This window comes from Rhinatrema bivittatum, chromosome 7 (genome assembly GCF_901001135.1).
Source record: "Rhinatrema bivittatum chromosome 7, aRhiBiv1.1, whole genome shotgun sequence".
NCBI lineage: Eukaryota > Metazoa > Chordata > Amphibia > Gymnophiona > Rhinatrematidae > Rhinatrema > Rhinatrema bivittatum.
Window position 1 is genome coordinate 124,209,462 of NC_042621.1, and position 20,720 is coordinate 124,230,181.

At 45.7% G+C, this 20,720-nt stretch overlaps 1 protein-coding gene across 1 annotated transcript in view; it reads right to left on the reverse strand.

Moving 5' to 3' along the window:
- The window catches only part of COL13A1 (collagen type XIII alpha 1 chain), a 578,485-nt gene that overhangs the window by 158,666 nt on the left and 399,099 nt on the right, over nucleotides 1-20,720 (reverse strand). The window contains exon 25 of the mRNA XM_029610690.1: nucleotides 10,910-10,996. Within this exon, the coding sequence (XP_029466550.1) occupies nucleotides 10,910-10,996 (87 nt within the window). The remainder of the gene's footprint in view (nucleotides 1-10,909; nucleotides 10,997-20,720) is intronic.

Here is a 20,720-nt window from a genome sequence, read left to right on the forward strand (position 1 = left end):
CGCTTTCGGGATCGTCTGGCCGCGGGAAAATCTCGTTTTCCCGCAGAACCCCATTTTTTTTTTTAGTGAAAAATCATTTTTTGGGTTAGTGCGTGCTAACTCCCGTTAGCATGCGCTAACTCCCGTTAGCGCGCGCTAACAAAAATAGCAAAAAGTAACAAAAAATAACAAAAATAAACGTTTTTTTGTTAGCGCGCGCTAACGGGAGTTAGCGTGCACTAACTCCCATTAGCGCTCACTAAACTGAAAAACGATTTTTACGAAAATTCGGGGGGAAAAGTGATCGTTTCCTTTTTTACCCGATATATTAATGAATTTATTTCAATTCGTCAGAAAAACGATTCACATCCCTAATAACCATGCTTTAACAGGCGAGCCCTCTCGAGGGCCAAACTGTAAGACAGAATCGAGTTGGATCCTCATGAATAACCAGTCCCTGCTGTAGCTGATCCATGTGTGGTGGAAGATGAAGGGGGGCCTCCACCAGGTGTCATCGCAAATCTGCTTATTACGAACGCCTGGGCCAATCTGGTGCCACCAGGAGTACTAGCTCCCTGTGGCCTTCAATCTTGCAAATTATCCAGCCCAGCAAGGGCCATGGAGGAAAGACATAAAGCAATCTGTCTTCCAGCCAGATCTGTACAAGAGCATCTATTCCCAGACACCATGGATCTCTCCTGCGACTGTAGAATCGAGGAACCTTTACATTTTGAGAAGTTGCCAGCAGGTCTAGGAACGGAAGGCCCCAGTATCCATAATCAGCTGAAATGCCTCTGCTGACAACACCCACTCTCTCCGTGCTGAGAAAGTCTGCTCTTACATTGTCTTTTCCTGCAATCTGAGAAGCTGAGATCATCTGCAGATGACCTTCTGCCCATTCCATCAGCTGATCTATTTCCTGCAACACTTGCTGTCTCTTGGTCCCTCCCTGGCGATTGATATAAGCCACCGTCATCACGTGGTCCCACATCCCGTGAACTGCCTGATTCTGCAGCCTGTGGCTGAACTGCAAGCATCTGCCATAGCGCCCGGGTCTCCAGGCGATTAATGTTCCAGTGGGACTGTTTGGCATTCCAGTGCCCCTGGGTCATTAACTCCAGACAGTGAGCCCCCCATCCTTGGAGGCTTGCATCTATCGTGAATACCAACCAGGCTGGAGAGGACAAGGGAACTCTCTTTCTCAGATGATCCTCTTGCAACCACCACTAGAAGTGGGAGCAAATGTACATCGGCAAGTGGAGCCAAACTGCAAAATCCTAAAACTGCAGGTTCCAACAAGATAGCAGAGAGCGCTGAAGAGGACGCATATGTGCCCTCGCCCACGGCACCACTTCCAGGGTAGCTGCCATCAAACCGAGTACCTGTAGGTAGGACCACACTGTCAAGGGTATGGTCTCTATCAACTGACGCACTTGAGACATCAGTCTCTGGATCCAAACTTACGATAGGAAAAACTCTGTCCTGTCCCGTGTTGAACCGGACCCCAGATACTCCAACTGGGATGATTGAAGATTGTTCTTGGTCAGGTTCACCACCCAACCGAGCTTCTGCAGTAAGTAGATCACCTTGTGTGTCACCAGGTGGCTTTTTCCTGAGACTTGGCTGGAATCAGCCAGTCGTCCAATACAGGTGCACCAGGATTCCTTCTTTTTGTAAGGCCGTCACGACTACCACCATAATCAGTGCCTGAAACTGATAATGGCACCCGAACACCACAAAACGTAGAAAGCTTTGGTGATCCAATCGGATGGGAATATGAAGGTAAGCCTCTGACAGATCCAAGGAGGTCAGAAATTCTCCCAACTGCACCGCCATTATCACAGAGCGTAAGGTTTCCATTTGAAAATGAGTCACCTTCAAGTGATGGTTGACCCTCTTGAGATCCAGGATGGGACAAAAGGAGTCCTCCTTCTTGGGCACAACAAAATAAATGGAATATCGCCCCCATACTTTCTTGAGATGTGAGCACTGGAACCACAGCCCTCAGTCTGAGGAGCCTTTGAAGCATGAACTCCACTGCCTGCTTCTTCTGCGAGGAGTGACAAGGGGACACCCTGAACACATCCTGAGGAATACTGTGAAATTCCAGTGCATACCCTTCACGTATCACCTCCAGGACCCACTGATCTGACTTGATCTCGACTCACCTCCGATAAAAGAGAGAGAGAAGTCCCATTTCCTGTTCCAGAAGGTGGGTCAGCAAACCTACATTGGGAAGCTTGGGAAGGTCCACCACCCGAGATGGCTCCTCTCTTGGGCTGTCGGGGACGAAAGGACTGAGACCTACCAAAAGGCTGAGTCTGCTGAAAGATCATCCCTCTGTGGGAACAAAAACACCTGGAACCCGGAAACAACCCCTCATACCAAAGGGGTGCTATAACTGTTTCTTATCCTCCGGCAACTCAGGTACCAGAAACTCGCCCCACTTATTCGTCAGTTTCTCCAACTCGCTCTCAAACAAGAGTGAGCCTTTAAAGGGCATCTTGGTAAGATTGGCTTTGGAAGCTGCATCAGCTGACCAATTTAGCAACCAGAGTTAATGTCTGGTTGCTAAATTGGTTTTGCTGACAGCAAAACCACTCCTCTGGTCGAGGTTTGGAACAAATCACAGCCTGCATCTGCTAAAAAGGTGGCATGAATGCAGGCGAAGGTCGGCCAACGGACCCAGCAAACTTCTGCCCAATAGCTAACCTGCCTCTGATTGCCAAACTTATGGAAAAGATAGTCAACAAGCAACTATCTGACTACCTGGAAGAAAACACCATTCTCGCACCTTCCCAGTTCGGCTTTCGCAAATTGTTAAGCACAGAATCCCTCCTCATATCTCTTACGGACAACATACTATCAAATCTGGAAAAAAAACAACCATATTTCCTGATGTTACTTGATCTCTCCGCGGCCTTCGACATGGTAAACCATTCAACACTATTAGAGCGTCTGGCAGACATAGGCATCAAGGGAACAGTCCTTAGTTGGTTCAAGTCTTTCTTGTCTAATAGACATTTCAAGGTAAAGATAAACAACAAAGAATCTCATCCGGTCCTCTCTAACCAGGGAGTCCCCCAAGGTTCCTCCCTCTCTCCGACCCTTTTCAACATTTACCTTCTCCCGCTCTGCCATCTACTCACCAATCTAAAACTGACTCACTACCTCTACGCGGACGACATACAAATTCTCATCCCGATCACAGAATCCTTACATAAAACTATGACTCATTGGAATTGATCAATCAGCTGCTCTCTAGCCTCAACCTCATCCTTAGCAACAACAAAACGGAGATCCTAATCATCTCACAAGATGACAACAACGGGCTTTTCAACCCAACTGACACCCTCCTATCAACCATACCAAAATTAAATCAAACTCCTCATGTGAGAGATTTAGGAGTCATTCTAGATAACCAGATAAACTTAAAAAAAATTTGTAAGCACCACCACTAAGGACTGTTTCTACGAACTGCAAGTCCTTAGAAAGCTGAAACCACTACTTCACTTCAACGATTTCCGTATGGTTCTACAAGTCATCATCCTATCTAAAATCGACTATTGCAACTCGCTCCTGCTTGGTCTCCCCGCTAGCACTTTCAAACCTCTCCAGATGGTTCAGAACTCCGCAGCCAGAATTCTTACTAATACTAACAAAAGAGAACACATCACCCCCATCCTTAAGATCCTCCACTGGCTGCCCATTAAACATAGGATCCTCTTCAAAGTTCTCACAACTATCCACAAAGCCATTCACAACATCTCCCCGCTCCATCTAAGCTCCCAACTGCATCTTCATACATCAACCAGACCCATCAGAGGAGCATACAAGGGCACTCTCTATGCCCCCCCAGCCAAATCCTCCCTTCGGAAACGCGCCATATCTACAGCAGGCCCCACACAATGGAATGCGCTCCCTCCAGACATCCGAAAAGAACCCTGCCATTCGATTTTCAGAAAGAATCTAAAAACTTGGCTCTTCTGCCAAGCTTTTCAAGGATCATAAGCCCCTGGGTCGCATCCAACTAGCAATTTCCTCTGCTTATTCTCACTTTCTGAACTAATTAAGGTAATTCTAGACACGATGTACCCTACTAGTATTACACTGCTGCGAGTCTCTGATTGTTTCTCTCACAAGTGGCATTTTTCATCTACGCCCCTTTATCAATGTACAGTTTCCTCTATACTGTTATCTGTTTGTTTTATTTTATGATCCAATCCATTATTTTAAGCTAGAATAGTTCCCCCTATCCAAGTTTTTGGACCCCCTGTTCCATGTACCGTCTCCGGGCGAATTCTTTTTCTATGTTTCAATGTAAACCGATGTGATTTGTATTCCTTACAGGAACACCGGTATATAAAAATTAAAAATAAATAAATAAACAAACTGCTCTGGAATTCTCTCCAGACTTATCAACCTCCTGAGACAAAAGCAGACAAGATCTTTCTATCATGTACATCCTTCAAGGCCGCTCCTCCCTCTACGGGGATAGCTGTGGCCGCTCCTCCCTGTGTGGGGATAGTCGTCCGTTGAGAAACAGCACATACCAGAGCATCCACTTTGGGAAAATGCAAATGCTCTCTCACAACTGGATCCAAGGGGGACAAGTCTTCTAATGTCTGACCCCCTTTAACATTTACCCCTGGGACATCCCATTCCAGATCAATCAATTCCTGAATGGCATCCATCACAGTGAAAAAAAAAAAAGAGGCTTTACGTAAGGAAATCAAAATGTGATTCTTCCTTGGCTCTGACATAGCATCCAAACCAGGGACATCTAGCTGTTTCAAGGTCTGGGAAATCAGGGCTGGCAGTTCATCTCTATGAAAGAATAACAACATTGTTCGATACGATTCCAGCCCTGGAGAAATTTCCCCATCTTCCAGGGAATCAGGATCAACCTCATCATCAGTGCCATCTGGAACTCAAAAATGGAATTTCAGACCTTTAGTAAAAATTTGTAACCTATCATTAAAATCATCCACTGTACCTGAAGACTGGAGGGTGGCTAATGTAACCCCAATATTTTAGAAGGGCTCCAGGGGTGATCCAGGAAACTACAGACCAGTTAGCCTGACTTCAGTGCCAGGAAAAATAGTGGAAAGTGTTCTAAATATCAAAATCACAGAACTTATAGAAAGACATGGTTTAATGGAACAAAGTCAGAATGGCTTTACCCAAGGCAAGTCTTGCCTCACTAATCTGCTTCACTTTTTTGAAGGAGTTAATAAACATGTAGATAAAGGTGAACTGGTAGATGTAGTGTAATTGGATTTTCAGAAGGCATTTGAAAATTTCCTCATGACAGGCTTCTAGGAAAAGTAAAGAGTCAAAAGTCCTGGGATAGGTGGCGATGTCCTTTCGTGGATTTCAAACTGGCTAAAAGACAGGAAACAGAGAGCAGGATTACATGGACAATTTTCTCAGTGGAAGGGAGTGGGCAGTGGAGTGCCTCAGGGATCTGTATTGGGACATGTACGTTTCAATATATTTATAAATGATCTGGAAAGAAATACGACGAGTGAGGTAATCAAATTTGCAGATGATACAAAATTATTCAGAGTAGTTAAATCACAAGCAGATTGTGATAAATTGCAGGAAGACCTTGTGAGACTGGAAAATTGTGCATCCAAATGGCAGATGAAATTTAATGTTGGTAAGTGCAAGGTGATGCATATAGGGAAAAATAACCCATGCTATAGTTACACGATGTTAGGTTCCATATTAGGAGCTACCACCCATGAAAGAGATCTAGGTGTCATAGTGGATAACAGAGATGTGCATTGGGTGCCTGATTATTTTGGCTTTCGGGTTCATGTGGCCACGGAAAAATCTTGTTTTCCTGTGGATATGCATTTTTTTTTCGTCAAAAATCGTTTTCCGGCTTAGTGTGCGCTAACCCCCTTTAGTGCGCACTAACAAAAAACCGTTAATTTTTGTTACGTTTTGTTATTTTTGTTAGTGCGCGCTAAGAGGAGGGAGAAACCACCGGCTGAGGATCCAACCAGACAGAAATGGGGGAGAAAGGCTTGTAAGCCTTGAAAAAATTCTGCCCAAGAAAAACAGCCGGGTCCAGACCAAGCCCTGAAGGAACTGGAGCTGGTCCCACAGAACTGCCCTTGCCAGCAGAGGAGCCAGTCAAGGGAGAACCAAGATCTGGCGCACCTCCAGCCAAAACCATAACCAGATCATCATCAGAATGAGAGGATCCAAGTTTAGCAAAATCCAAGGAAGACAACTCTCCCTGGACATCTGTACTTGTGCTGACACAGGTTAGAAGCCAGGTCAGGCTGAGAAGCCCTAATATTTCAGGCAACACAAAGACAAAGGCACTTAAGCTTCTTGTTTATCGGCGCCATGAGCAGCGGTAACTGTGCGTTCAAAAGGCTCGCACTCAAAAAAGTTACGCGCACAAATTATAGGTGCCCCAGCAATAAGTGCAATAAGACGCATGCACTATTACTGCACCCTGCTGGAGTATATCACCTTGCTCAAAATAGTTATGCAAACAAAAGTTGTGCCTAGTGCGGCTTGTACAAGTGCGCAGAGCCGATGCACTGTGCACACTGAAGTCCTGTAGAGGGCAGAAAGCACGCACAAGCGTGCAAAAGTACCACCACAGCCTACCATGCAGTGTGCCGAGAAAAGCCTACCGCGGGGCCTAGCCCACCTGGGCTGCTCAACCCGCCAGGCTGCCCAGTTCCCCTAACCCCAATGGGAGTGGGAATTTCATCGGGATGGCGTGCCAAGCACAGAGACTGAAGGAAGGCCTAAAACCCCCCTAACTGTCTCTATAGGTAAAAGTTCTTTTTCTTTTTTTTTCTTTTGAAAACTTACCGGAGCTCAGCGCTTACCATTTGAGCATAGAGACGGTCTCTGGCTGCAGTGGGAGAAGGCATCTGCTGTCACCGCCACGCTCGGCCTTCTGCACCTGCTGCCTTTCAACTGTACAGGCAGCTAAGTCCACTCCGGGAACTGGCTACTGAACAAGGCACACCTCTGAGGGACCACGTAAATCACCTCAGGAATTCTCAACTGGGGGAGGGACCATTAGGTATCACCACAGGAGAGTGGGGCTTTCTTTTCCTGAATTTAGAATTTCAAATTTCTCCTTTCAAAAAGTTCGAAGCAATCCCCACAGGGAGATGCACATCCACCAGCTGCTGGAGACGAAGAATACTGGCAGGTTGGGGTCACTGCAGGGTTATATATACTGTGATGTCAGCTTTCTCCATCTCCATCTGTTGGCAGGGGAGCATAAACCCACTGGTCCTGAATCCATCTGTATACACACTAGGAAACTAAATATTATTTATACAGTGCTGTCAGTGTACTCAGCAGGGTTGCTAACCCATGAAAATGTTTTTAGTGACAGTTTGCCAGGCTTTTACTGACAAAAAACTTCTTTATCAACACAGGTTTTACTGTTGCCATTTTGTGCACAACTGGACTTACTCTGCTGAGGTTCACCCCTTCTAGACACTGAGATATAGTCACCAACTCCTGAGTAAAACAGACTCACAGATCCTGAAGCCACAGCTCTGGAGACTTGCCCATCACGCATGATGTTTTTATTGACATGAAATTATTTTTATGGACATCATTTTTAATTCCTGTCAGTAAATTTGTTGACAGTTGGCAGGCCTGCTAATTAGCAATGTACAAGGGTTAACATATGTTTACAAAATTTCTATCCTGAATGCTTATTATCTAAGGACCTTATTCAGCAATAAATATCTGATTAAACTGGAATGAGGGGGTTGGAGAAGGACCACAGGTAGATGGTAGAGGGTTAGGTACCACTCCATTTGTAAAAGAGAGGGTTTGCATGTGGCTCCCAAGCCTAAAGTATTTGAAGCAATAGCACCAGAAAGAATGTACCCTAGAATTTTAAGGGAGCTTAGAGATGCTCTGCCAGATCTACTGATGACTCTGTTCAATCATTCTTTGCATCACAGCAGAATTCCTTTCTTTGTAGTCATGACACCAAGGTTTGAACATGTTGTAGCAATTCTTAAATCCAAACAGAGGCATAGCATGTACTCAGTATTGTATGAACCTCTACAAAGCATTCCCCAAGTCAAGTCTCTGCATGCTTTCCCTACTTAACAGCTTGGGTAAATAGCTTATCACTGAGGAAGTTGCCTGTTGTGCAGCCTGCCACCTGTACTTTGCAAAGTGCGTACCAAGCCGTGATAGAAGTCTTTACCGAGAGACAACTGTAGAAGTAATCAACTTAGATGACCTGAGCATTTCCAGTCAGTGTGATAAAGCAGAAGGGAAAGCTTAGTAATTTGCTTGGGTGAATGAGAAGAGGTAGCAGCAGCAGTAGCAGCAGCGAAAATGTCTTTGCAATGCCATTAGTGAGACCGCACCTCGGTCTGAAAGCAATACACTCATGAAAGCAGTTCAGAGAAAGGCTACCAGAATGGTAGAAGAACTGGCTGAGAAGAGATATGAGAGAGGGCTATATAATAATGAGTGGAGTGGAATGAGTAAATGTGAATCGGTTGCTTACTCTTTCAACAAGTACAGAGACCAGGGGACACACAAAGAAGTTACTAAGTTGTACATTTAAAACTAATAACAGAAAATATTTTTTTACTCAACACATAATTAAGCTCTAGAATTTGTTTCTGTTTGTGTAGCTGGGTTTAAAAAAGATTTGGACAGTTCCTGGATGAAAAATCCATAAACCATTATTAAGGTAGATCCACTGTTTATTCCTGGGATAAGCAGCATGGAATCTATCAACCTTTTGGGACCCTGCCAGGTACTTGTGACATGGATTAGCCACTGTTGGAAACAGGGCTTTATGGACCTTTGGTTTGACCCAGTAATGGCAAATCTTATGTTCTTATGCTTTTTACTGAGAGGGCAATGGATGCCTGTGATAGCGCTACCAGCAGAGGAAATAGTAACCAAAACCATGACAGAATTTAAATTCTTTTGGGACAGATACAGGAGGACAGTGGCAAGAACAGATAGGAAAGTAGTTGGATAAAAGAAATGAGGGGAAGAGGCTGTTAAGATCTGGTACACTACAGGGCAAAAAGGGAAGATGCCAAAACCAGTTTACACAGAATGGCGGCATAGCTACATCAAGCTCCTAAGAGGAGGCAAGGTCAACCAACATAAAACGGTACAAAGCTTTAGTACATGCGCCTTTATAATTGGGGGGAAAAGGCAGGTTTCCTCACATGAGCTGCAGGTTGACTTTGCTACATTTCCAAGAAAAAGGACAAAAAAAAGAGTATGAGTAATCTACTGCATTTGGTAGTTTATATGGTTGGCTGCTGAGAGATATCCTTGTCACAGTGAGAGGGGATGAGGGCAAGGAAGAGAAATGGCCAAAGTTAAAGCCGTATTGAAGGTCAAGGTTGACAGCTAGTAGATATCCTTAAGTAAGAGTAGCACAGGCAGTGGCACCAAGCAGACTAAGTAGGCAAAATGGTTCCTATTTGTCAACATCTACTATATTACTATGTTATATTACTTTGATAAGCAACAGATGGCAATCTTAAATAGAGTTTACTCCAAAGAAAAGGGGGTTATGAATCACTGGGATCAATTCTGAGTTCAGATCTGCTCAATATTTTCTAAACAATGTCGCAAAGGGGGTTAGAAGGAAAGCTTTGTTTTGTTTGGTTTTTTTTGCAATATTAAGATCTGCAAAAAAACTGGACACTCCAGATGGAGCAGGAAAAAAAAGAAAAGTGATTTAAGGAAGCTTGCAGGTAAGAAAGAATGTGCCAACTATGATTCAATATATAAAAGTGTGGAGTCATGTATTTTGGTTTCAGTAATTTGAAGAGCATTAGGAAGAGAGGGGTGAGCAGTAGGAGGCGAGATACTGATATTTGCCAAACAGTAGAGATCTTGGGGAGATCATATCTGTTTATCTTAAGGCTGCAAAACATTGTGCCAAGGCTGTGGCATACATCCTAGAAGGAATGAAGTGCAGACGACTATTTCAGCAGGTCTCTATGGCCCTTTGCCTTTTACTTTTGTCCCTCTGCATTTTGTATTTTATCAGCCTCCAAAATAGAAAGCCTGGAGAAAAGCCTGTAAATATTCAATTTGATACAGTCAGGGCAAAAAAAAAATTACAATGCTAAAAGAAAGCAGGCCAGATTTTAGCCAAGATTCACAATCATGCCTTGAAGTATTACTTTATTACATGGATGAAGAGGTAATGACAACATTCAGGAAGTCGTTGAAAACCTATCTGTTAACACATGCCTACAAGGTATACTAAAATGATCGCCACCTGATGCATATGTAGCCAGCAAGGTATGAGTAAGACTGCCACCACCGCTATTAAAAGGTGAAGTAGTAATGACAACATTTAGGAAGTCGCTGAAAGTTTACCTAACATAAGCCTACAAGGCATAATAAATGATCGCCCCCTGATGCAAATGGAGCCAGCAAGGTATGAGTAAGACCACTATTATGATTCATTGCATTGTATTTTATGTTAATTTGTTTTATTATGTTATTTTAAATTGTGAATGTGCACTGTGCAAATCGCTTAGGATTGTAGCTAAGTGACCCATACATTTTTAAATAAATAAAATAAATGATAAAAGGTCAAATTTCTATGGTTTAGAAACTCAGGGAATGGGAAAACCTAAAGGTCACCTGCTTGTAGCTCCCTGATATAAGAAGAAACAAGGTGTCCTTGAAAGGTTCATGGAAAAGTTAATCTGATATCACAGGTAAATAGTTTATGAAAAAAATATAACTCAAAAGTAAATTAATGCAAAGGATGTGCTGTTTAAGTAATAGAAAAGCCACCTCACCAAAACATCACAGTAGAAAGATAAAACAGGCACACCAGAATGACTATAAATAATATATTTATTAACAACACGTCATGCTATCTGCTAATATCTTGGTCCCATCCAGGGTATACCTTGCATACCTTTGGTCCTGGGGGCCCAGGGAGCCCTGGAGGGCCGGGTTCTCCTTTAACTCCACCAAGTGCATTACCAGTTTCTCCTTTATCTCCCTGTGTAAAAAGGAAAGAGCGGCACAATCAATACTCACAGGAGAAATTACCCATGATACGCATGGTCCAGTCTTCTGCAGCTCTCATCAGGATTACCTGTTTTATGAGGAGCTTGAAACACCATAATAGGGATGTAAAGATTTCAGTACCTCGTTGTCTGAAGATTTTAAAATACATGAGATCCATATTCAGCCGCTGTGTGGCTCAGCAAGTTAGCAAGTTTATCTAGCTACCTTTTGGACAGGCCTATGGGACGACCAGACTTAGCCGGATACCTTATCCAGCTAACTCTGAATAATCGGCGTTAGCCAGATAACTTATCTGGCTAACTCTGCTCCTCCCAGTTATCTGACTAGAATTTAGAAAAGAAAGTGCCCAAATATTCATTTAGCTGAATAACTTCGTAGTTATCCGGTTAAATGCTTCTGAGTATGGACTTCCATATGTTTATCAATTTTCTGAGAGATGAGTAGCATGGGCTAATCAAGTAAAATGCAGACAGACACAGTCTTCACTTTTCTGTTGATAAGTTTTGCAATATATCAAGCTAGGAAATTCATCAGAGAAGAGAAAAAAAACACACACACAAAAGTTATAGCTGACACTGAGTGCGAAAACCATATGATATTCATACAAGTGTTACAAACACTTCCCTATGCCAGTAGTCTGTTAACCTAAGATGTTCCAAGACCACCAACTGTTTGCTCTTCTATGAATTTCTGAAGCTGTATAGGGTCCAAAAAAGGAAAAACAGTCTCCCTTATATTTCATAATACACTTGGCAGGGAACTTCAAAAAGTCAACCTCCATTGAGGCTAGGAGTCACAAAGGAGAGGGTAAGCTAGGTCAAAGCACCTCAGTCTTGTCCTGCAGTGCTCCCTGTGTCAGGTTTATTAATGTTCTGCCAAAGAACCTCTGTCTGTATTTACTGCACACCTCACTAATCTTTATTTTTTATTGCTTTGTACTTTCTTTTAGTCTTTTACAATCAAGAAATACATTAAAAATCCAGAAATGCAGACTATTGCTTACGCAGTACAGACAATTTTCCTGTTTGACACACACACTCACTAGATTCAAGTAAACTGCAAACTGTATGCATGCTAGACAGATTAGATTTTTTGGCAGACTTTTTTGTCTTGTACAAATCTTAACTGAAACTAACAAAGGAAAAAAAAAGAACAAACTCAGACTGAGTTTCTAGACCCAAATGCTAACACATTGGTGCGATGCTTGCAGTTCCAGTTTTATATCGATTTCTCAGTGCTACATTTTTCCATGTAGTTGACCGTGTTCAGTTTCTCTTCCAGCAGGACCACCTGTTGAGTAGTGAGCATTTTTTTTCAGATTTTGGGTGGGAACGCGGTTTTAAAAGGGAGGTGGTTTAATACAGGGACTAGCTGTTCCTTTTTTCTGCATGGCCCCGGGTGGGGGGAAGGGGTAGTAATAACTCGCATTACTGAGACCAGTAATACGTATGTATTACGAGCTGCAGTAATGTGAAATACCTTGAATGCGGGAGCCACTAAAGGCTTAGGGGTTGATTTTAAAAGGACGCGCCGATTTTATAACATGTGCGCATGTGTGGGCGGACCATGCGCGCGCTGGATTCTAACATCCGCATGTGTGGGCGGACCGTGTCTCACGTGCACAGGGCGGGAAATTTTATAAAGTACATGCAGCAACGCGAGTTGGTTTTCTCCAGTTCCCTTCTCAGTCTGCTCCTTAATTGGGGAAACTTCCCTAACCCTAACGCTCCTATCTTTTTCCCTCTCTTTCCCGACCCCTAATCTAAACCTACCTAGCCCCTAATTTTTTATTTTAATACCTACTGCTCCATGGGAGCAGAAGTAAACTCTGTGCGCTGTCCAGCTGCCGGCGCGCGCTGTCCCACCCCACCCAGACCACGTCCCCCGACCCGCCTCTTTTACAAGACCCGGCACTTCTGCACGTAAAGGGGGTGAAATGCGCCCCCAAGGCCTGGCCATGCGCGCAACCCCCGGTTTTTACGCGCGTGGCTCTTTTATAATTGGGCCGTTTTGCCTTGTGTTCATGGAGGGGGAAGCAGAGGGTGTGGAGTTAAAACACATTTTTAAACACAATCTAGATTTTATTATGATTGTCATAAACCTTGACGCCTTCAATATGTTTTGCCCTTATTTTATGAGCTAGGGCGGTGTTTCCTGACCAGTGTGGGCCATGGTGCACTGGCGTACCTTCAGAACTGATCAGGTGTGCCACAGAAAAGTCATCTCCGCCTAATGCTCAGATCCAGACCAACACCTGAGCTCTGCTCTTAGCATCTCACAGCCACAAAAGTCACCATTGGTGGCTCTTATGCATATAGGAACTCCTTTCTGAGAACATGTGTAATCATATGTGCATGATCTTCCTGGCTACAGCAAAAGCCCTGGACGGTGGTAATTAATGGGCAGCATGCAGGGCATGGATAGCTGGGACCCGTTTTGTGTGGAACTTACAATGCACATAGCACCTCCTAATCCCCCCCCCCACCCCCACCCCAGCTTTGACGCTTTTCAGCCTCAGTCTGATCTCCAGCCTGAGTGAGATGGGAACAGTGTGAACTGAGTACTGGATGTGATTTATTCTGAGTGCTGGGAGCAGCAGCGGTGGAGGAGCTCTGGCAGCCACATGCGGCAGCCAAGGTGACTGACTGAGCCGGCTGCCTGCACCACATTGACTTCTCTCTTCTCCTGCACTTGTATATAGGAGGAACTGGTTCATTGTGATGGATTTATGTCTGTCTCTGCCCCATCTCTTTTTTTTTTTTTTTGCATCTTATGATGATTTCAGGACTGTTATGCAATCACTGGTATTAACTAAGGTAGATTATCAAAAGTCTTTATATCTGGGATTGCCAAAACTCTTGCTACATGTCCTGCGCTTAGCGCAGAATGCTGAGGCGAGGCTGATTACAAGTACACAAATCAATCACAGCATTATGCTGAGGCTTATGGAGTTCCCCTGGGTACCAGTACTGTGGGACTACAGTGCACAGGAAATGCGTTCTAGGACATTTTAATTTGCAGGTCCTGCTATGTGGAACGAGCTCTCTTGTGAACTAAGAGGTGAAATTGACTAGGCTTTTGAAAAAAGGTTAAGGCCACTCTTTTTAAACAAGTATTTGTATAACCTATTGGTTTGTTTTTTCTACATTTATAAACATGTCAGTATTTATGTTATGTATAGTTGTACAGCTATGAATGTCTTATAATCTGCTCTGCACAATTTTATAGGATTAGCGGAATAGAAGAATTTAGAAATAAAATTAAACTAAATATACTTAAAAACATGCTCACAGTTCTACTCCATTGGATTCAAAGGAGAAAAAGGAAAAATAGAATTTCTTATTTGATTATGGATAGGATTCTTTAATATTTATACTGATCTGGACCTGCATGATTCCTCAGTGCTGCCATGAGGGAAACCTAGGTTCAAATTCTCACTTTTGCTTCTTCAGTTTGGGCTAAGGATTTAGCCAGAGGATTGATCTGATGACTGTGTTAAATGGGAGGCAGTTAAAAATTGGAGAAAATCCTTGTGTAGTTTTATATGAAGGCTCATGAAACCGTGGCCTCAGTAGGGTTGGCTCTAATTGAGTGGATAGCGCCAGGTCACTGAATAAACATATATGTGCTGAACTTGTAGAGAATGCCCAACATTACTTTGTCAATGCTCACATACATATACCTGTAAAGAAAACAGTTTCATTATCACTGACTACTTTGTCTTGCTCTCACTCCCTTGCACTTCAAGGAGATCCATTCACTTCACAAACAAAAGCATTAGGTCTTTGCCCAACTAAGAAGCTTCATTCTCCACATTACCACTTCAAGAATACTATGGCCTAACATCTGCAGACTGCGTAATACAGAACAAACCATACAGTGGGGGGATGTGGTTCTGAGACCTGGAAAGAGTACCCATCTTGCTAGAACACATCAGCCATTGTTAGCTTACTTTCTCTATGTGATGTAAGCCTATCTCATAGAAGCCCACTGACATCTCCATCTCTTATGTACAGTATGAGCACAATGGATGGATATGGGGAAAGTAGATGACCATGTCATTTAAAAAGGAAAGCAGAATTGCTTACCTGTAACAGGTGTTCTCCTAGAACAACAGGATGTTAGTCCTCACACATGGGTGACATCATCAGATGGAGCTTGGCACGGAAAACATTTCTCAATGTTTCTAGAACTTTGACAGACCCATTGAGCATGTCTGGCATGCCACTATCCACATGTCCACGTGGGGTCCCTCTTCAGTCTTATAACATAGAATTTGCGAAAAAATAAAATACTAAACCCAAAGAAAAAAACAACTCCACAGGGTGTTGGGTGGGTTTCATGAGAACTAACATCCTGCTGTCCTAGGAGAACACCTGTTACAGGTAAACAACTCTGTTTTCTCCTAGGATAAGTAGGATGGTAGTCCTCACACAAGGGTGAATGCATAGCTATAGGCTGCTCCCGAACAATAAAGAAGACTGACAGGCATTCAACCAGGTGCCAACGGGCACGACAACCTCGTTGCTGTCGGTCGCAGAGGGAGACAGCCTGAACCCGAAGAAAGGGCCCAAAGTAGAGAGAGTTGGTTTTCATGGCTGAAAAAGATTACGGAGGACCGACTACCCGAAACTGTTGTCATGTTGACCATCTTTGTCCAGACAGTAATGAGAGGCAAAGGTGTAGAGGGAACTCCAAGTCGCCACTCTGCAGATCTCATCCACGGGTACTGCACGCAAGTCAGCCACCGAATCTGACATGGCTCGTACAGAATGAGCCTTGACATGGTCCTCACGTTGCAGTCCCGTTTGCGCATAGCAGAATGAAATACAATCTACCAGCCATTTTGACAAGGTCTGCTTGGACACTGCGACTCCCAATCTGTTCTTATCAAAGGAGACAAAGAGTTGCATGGACTGGCGATGGGCCGCCATCTGATCCATTTAAAAGGCTAGGGCACTCTTACAATCTAGTGTGTGCAGGACTAGTTCACATTAGTGAGAGTCCAGCTTTGGAAAAAAGGTGAGCAGGACAATAGACTGATTTAGATAGAACTCCGTGAGCATCTTTGATAGGAACTTAGGATGCATGCGCAAAACCACCTTATCATGAAAAACGTTTGTATAAGGTGGGTATGAAGTTCGCTGACCCTGCATGCTGAGGTGACCGCAACAAGAAGATGACCTTCCAGGCTAGGTTCTTTAGATCACAAGATCTCAGGGGCTCAAACGGTGCCCTCATGAGATGGGTCAAGACCACGTTGAAGTCCCAGGATTCTGCTGGGGGTCGGATTGGAGGCTTGAGATGAAGTAAGCCCCGTATGAAATGCCCCATGAGATGGGTTCATATGGATGAGCCATCCACCCCCGGTGATAAGCTCCAATGGCACTGAGGTGAACTCTCATGGAAGTAGTCTTCAAGCCAGTCTCGGACAGGTGCAACAGGTAGTCCAGAAGTCTTGGAGTGAAGCAGGAGAATGGATCCAAACTATTTCCCTCTAATCAGACCGAGAACCTCTTCACTTGAGATTGTAAGACTTCCTAGTCGAAGGCTTCCTGGACTCCAACAGGACCCTAGACATGCTCTCTGAGAGGCCCAAGGTCTGCAGGGTAATCCGGGCAACAACCACGCCATGAGGGACAAGGCCTGGAGGTTGGGATGGCACAGCCTGCCGTGATCCTGCGTGATCTGGTCTGAAGCAGTCCCCAGATGGATCAGAGCCCGTGAGGATAGATCCTGCAGAAGTGGGAACCAGATCTGCTGTGGCCATAAAGCGTGATCAGGATCATAATCCCTTAGTCCTGTTGAAGTTTCAGGAGAGTCCTCAACTAGTGAAAGTGGAGGATATACATATAGGAGGCCAGTGCCCCATTGATGAACAAAGACATCTGAAACCAGCTGGCCATCCGTCCTGACTAAGGAGCAGAACCGATCCACTTTCTTGTTGCATGGGGAAGCAAACAGATCTATGTCTGGGGTCCCCCAAAGATGGAAGATCCGATCCGCCACCTCCTGTTTCAGGGACCATTCGTGGGGGCGGAAGGCCCGACTCAAAGCAGCTGCCGTTATGTTCTCGGCCCCTGGCAGATATGTGGCTCGCAGGAGAATGCCCTGCGAGAGCCCATGACCAGATCTATACCGCCTCTTGGCAGAGGAGGAACGAACCCATTCCACCCAGCTTGTTCAGGTACCACATCGCCACTTGGTTGTCATTTGCACCAGAACTACCTTGCTAGCCAAGTGATCCCGAAACACCCATAGAGCATACTGGATCGCCCGGAACTCCAGGAAGTTGATCTGAAGACGCTGCTTCTGTGAGGACCATTGACCCTGGGTGCTGAGGCCTGCAACGTGGGCTCCCCAACCCATGTGGGACACATTCATAGTGAGAACAACCTGAGGCAGAGAAACCCGGAAAGGCATTCCCACCACAAGAGAGATTGCAGAAGTGTCGTGGTGTCTATGATGCAAGCTTGAAGGTCCTGGGTGGAATGACACCACTGAGAGCGCAATGTCCACTGCACTCTGCACATGTGTAGTCGAGCAAAAGGCGTGACATGCACTATTGCCACCATGTGCCCCAAGAGACGCAGGATCTGGTGCGCAGAGGCCTGGTGGCTGCGAGAGATCGATTCTGCCAGGGACACCAGGGTCAGCGCTCAGTCCTAGGACAAAAAGCCTTCCCTTGGACCATATCAAACCTGGCCCCAATGAAGTCCAGCTGTAATGATGGAACCAGCTTGGGACTTTGGGTAGTTGATTAGAAATCCCAAGGCCTCCAGGATCTGGATGGTGGAGTGGAGAGAATGTATCGCTCCCTGCCTGGTGTCGCTCTTGATGAACCAATCTTCTAGGTAGGGAAAGACATGCACCCGGTGCCTCCTGAGATAAGCTCCTACTACTGCCAGGCATTTTGTGACGATGTGGGGTGCGAATGTGAGGCCAAAAGGCAGCACCCAATACTGATAGTGCTCCACCCCCACCAGAAAATGAAGGCATTTCCGATGGCAGGGAGAGATCACAATATGAGCGTAAGCGTCTTTGAGATCGAGGGAGCAAAGCCAGTCCCCAGTCCTGAGGAGAGGAATTATTCATCCAACGAGACCATTTTGAATTTTTCTCTTATGAGAAACCTGTTCAATGCCCTTAGATCTAAGATAGGGCGAAGAAATACCTGGAGTAAAATCCGTCGCCCCACTGATTTGGCAGCACATGCTCGATCACTTGAGCCATTAAGGGCGGAGAGCTCTAGTTGAAATATTTGCTGGATCAACGCAGTCCTCCATGAGGGACATGGAGGGAGATTGTGGAGGGGCCTATCGGAAGTTCAATATGTACCCCCACCAAACTCACTGGTCCGAGGTGACTGAGATCCACTGGTTGGCAAAGATTTGTAGATAGCCCCCCAGTGGAGGGTAATTCCTCAGGGGTATGGATTGCTGGCTTAAACTCCCTTGCTGCCAATCAAAACTCTGTGGCAGGACTCTGCTGTGGGGCTGGGTGCAATCGAAGGGCGCATGGCTGCCTTACTCTTGACCATGCTGGATTCCGCTGGGGTCTCACCCTAGTAGCCGGTGGTTAATACTTCCGTGGCCTGTAAAAGGGGCATCGAGGTTTGCCGTGATGGCTTTTTGCCAGAGGACTGAAGGTACTGGCAGATAGCTGCTGGAGGGTTTCATGTTAGTCCTTCAGCTGTGCTACTGCTTCTTTGATCTTATCTCTGAAGAGATTCTCCCCGGTACAGGGCAGGTCTGCAAGATGGTCTTGTACTTTGGGCTGGAGGTCCGAGGCCTGAAGCCAGGTCATATGTCAAGCTCCAATGCCTGCCACTGCCATTCTCACTGCTGTTTCAAACACATCATAAGCCAGCGGACCTTGTGTTTGTCATACTCCAGGCCTTCTTGGATCACCGTCAGGAAATCTTCCTGAAATTGCTGTGGAAGGCGTACCAAAAGATTCCGAGCTGCCAACATGGACTCTTGGAAGACTTTCTTTCCAGAGCATCCAGGGCCCTGTGCTTGCGACCTGGAGAAGCTGAAGCATGAGTCCGCAATCTCTTTGCTTTCTTTAAGATGGATTCCACCACTACCGATTGGTGTGGAAGCTGGCAGCGTTCAAATCCCAAAGTAGGTTGTACCAAATAGACAGTGTCGATCTTCCGGTTTACTGATGGGATGAAACCCATAGCCGGATGACCATATCTTTAAAGATGGTGTGCACTGGTACTGCATCCACCTCTTTTGAAGCATCTACAAATTACAGGACTTTCAGCATCTTATGCCTGGAATCCTGCTCGGTCAGGAGCTGAAAAGGCACCGATTTTTCTATGGTTTTCATGAACCCAGCAAAACTTAATTCTTCCAGTGGAGACTTACGCCTCTCCTCAGGAGGAGATGCTTCAGAGGGTAAGTCCTCGGATGGGGCATCTCACTCTCCCAAGGGTCAAAGGGGGCATCCTCCTCACTCTGTGTGCCCAGGGATACCTGAGGTGGAGCCCCCAGTGAGCTTTTGTGTTGAGACCCCAATGATCTCGGCGATACCAAAGGTACTGGTGCAGACACCGAAGGTACTGCTGGAACTGGAGGGTGCAGTGGCACTGAAGGCCCTGTGGGCACCAGGAACACCGAGGGAATCGGCAGCTCCAACGGCATTGATCCTGAAGGACCAGGGTGGACTAACACTGGTTGGGGCATCTTGCACGGAAGTGGCGCCAACGACCCCAACGGTCTAACCTCGTTGGAGGAATCATTCACTGGTGGAGGCCACATTGATGCCCCCTGCATCAACGAGGGGGCCCAGGGCATTGGGGCAGGCTGCATCGGCAATACCTCAAGCAGCAGGTCCAGCCGCTCCAACAAATGTGCAAGCACCGGTGGAACCGGTGACTCGATGCCCTGCAGGGCCTGGCTGACCGCCAGCTGCACACATCTCTTCAACTCCTCCTGGAATGCTGATGAGGACAGGACAGCTTGAGGAGGAGGAGGTGGCGAAACCAGATCCTCCCTGGAACCGTGAGGGTAATCTGTGCCTTCCACCAGAATTGGTGGGGATTGCCGTGGCCTTTCAGATTCCATGGAAGGCAAAGCTTCCTCAGCCTGGGACCGCTTTGGGGGCAGCACAGTCGGTGCCGGTGGCCTCCCGTGGTTGGCTATATGTGATGACAAGGCTCAATGGTAATGTTTTCTTGATTTTCTCTGATGCTCAGCCTGGTCTTTCCCTGGTCCCAAGGGAGATGGTGAGGATCCAGACCTGGAGTGAGAAGAAATCAACATTGGACAGTTCCCTGCACCCAGTTCCAGCCAGGTATCTGGTAGCGGAGGAGATGCCAAAAGGGTTGGGGTCGCTAAAACCCCTCGACCCTTTGGTGTTGATGCCCCGATGCTGAAGTCGAGGTTTCTGACTTTTTGGTGTCAAACATTTTTCCATTTTATCGAGGCGTATGCAGTGGCCCATAGGAGTCATCTGGGCACAAAATTTGCAACCCTAGACATCTTGTGATGTCCCCAGGCACATAACACAGACCTCATGGGGATCTGTGATGGACATAGTCCTGGGGCACTGGGGGCAACAGTGGAAGCCAGATGACGCCATGGGAAAAAGAATGCAGTGTGTGGTTGATGTCCGGCGACTACCAGGAAGCATCACTGTCGGTAATCAACTGCGAATAATGAATGACTTATCGTAGCACCTGATAA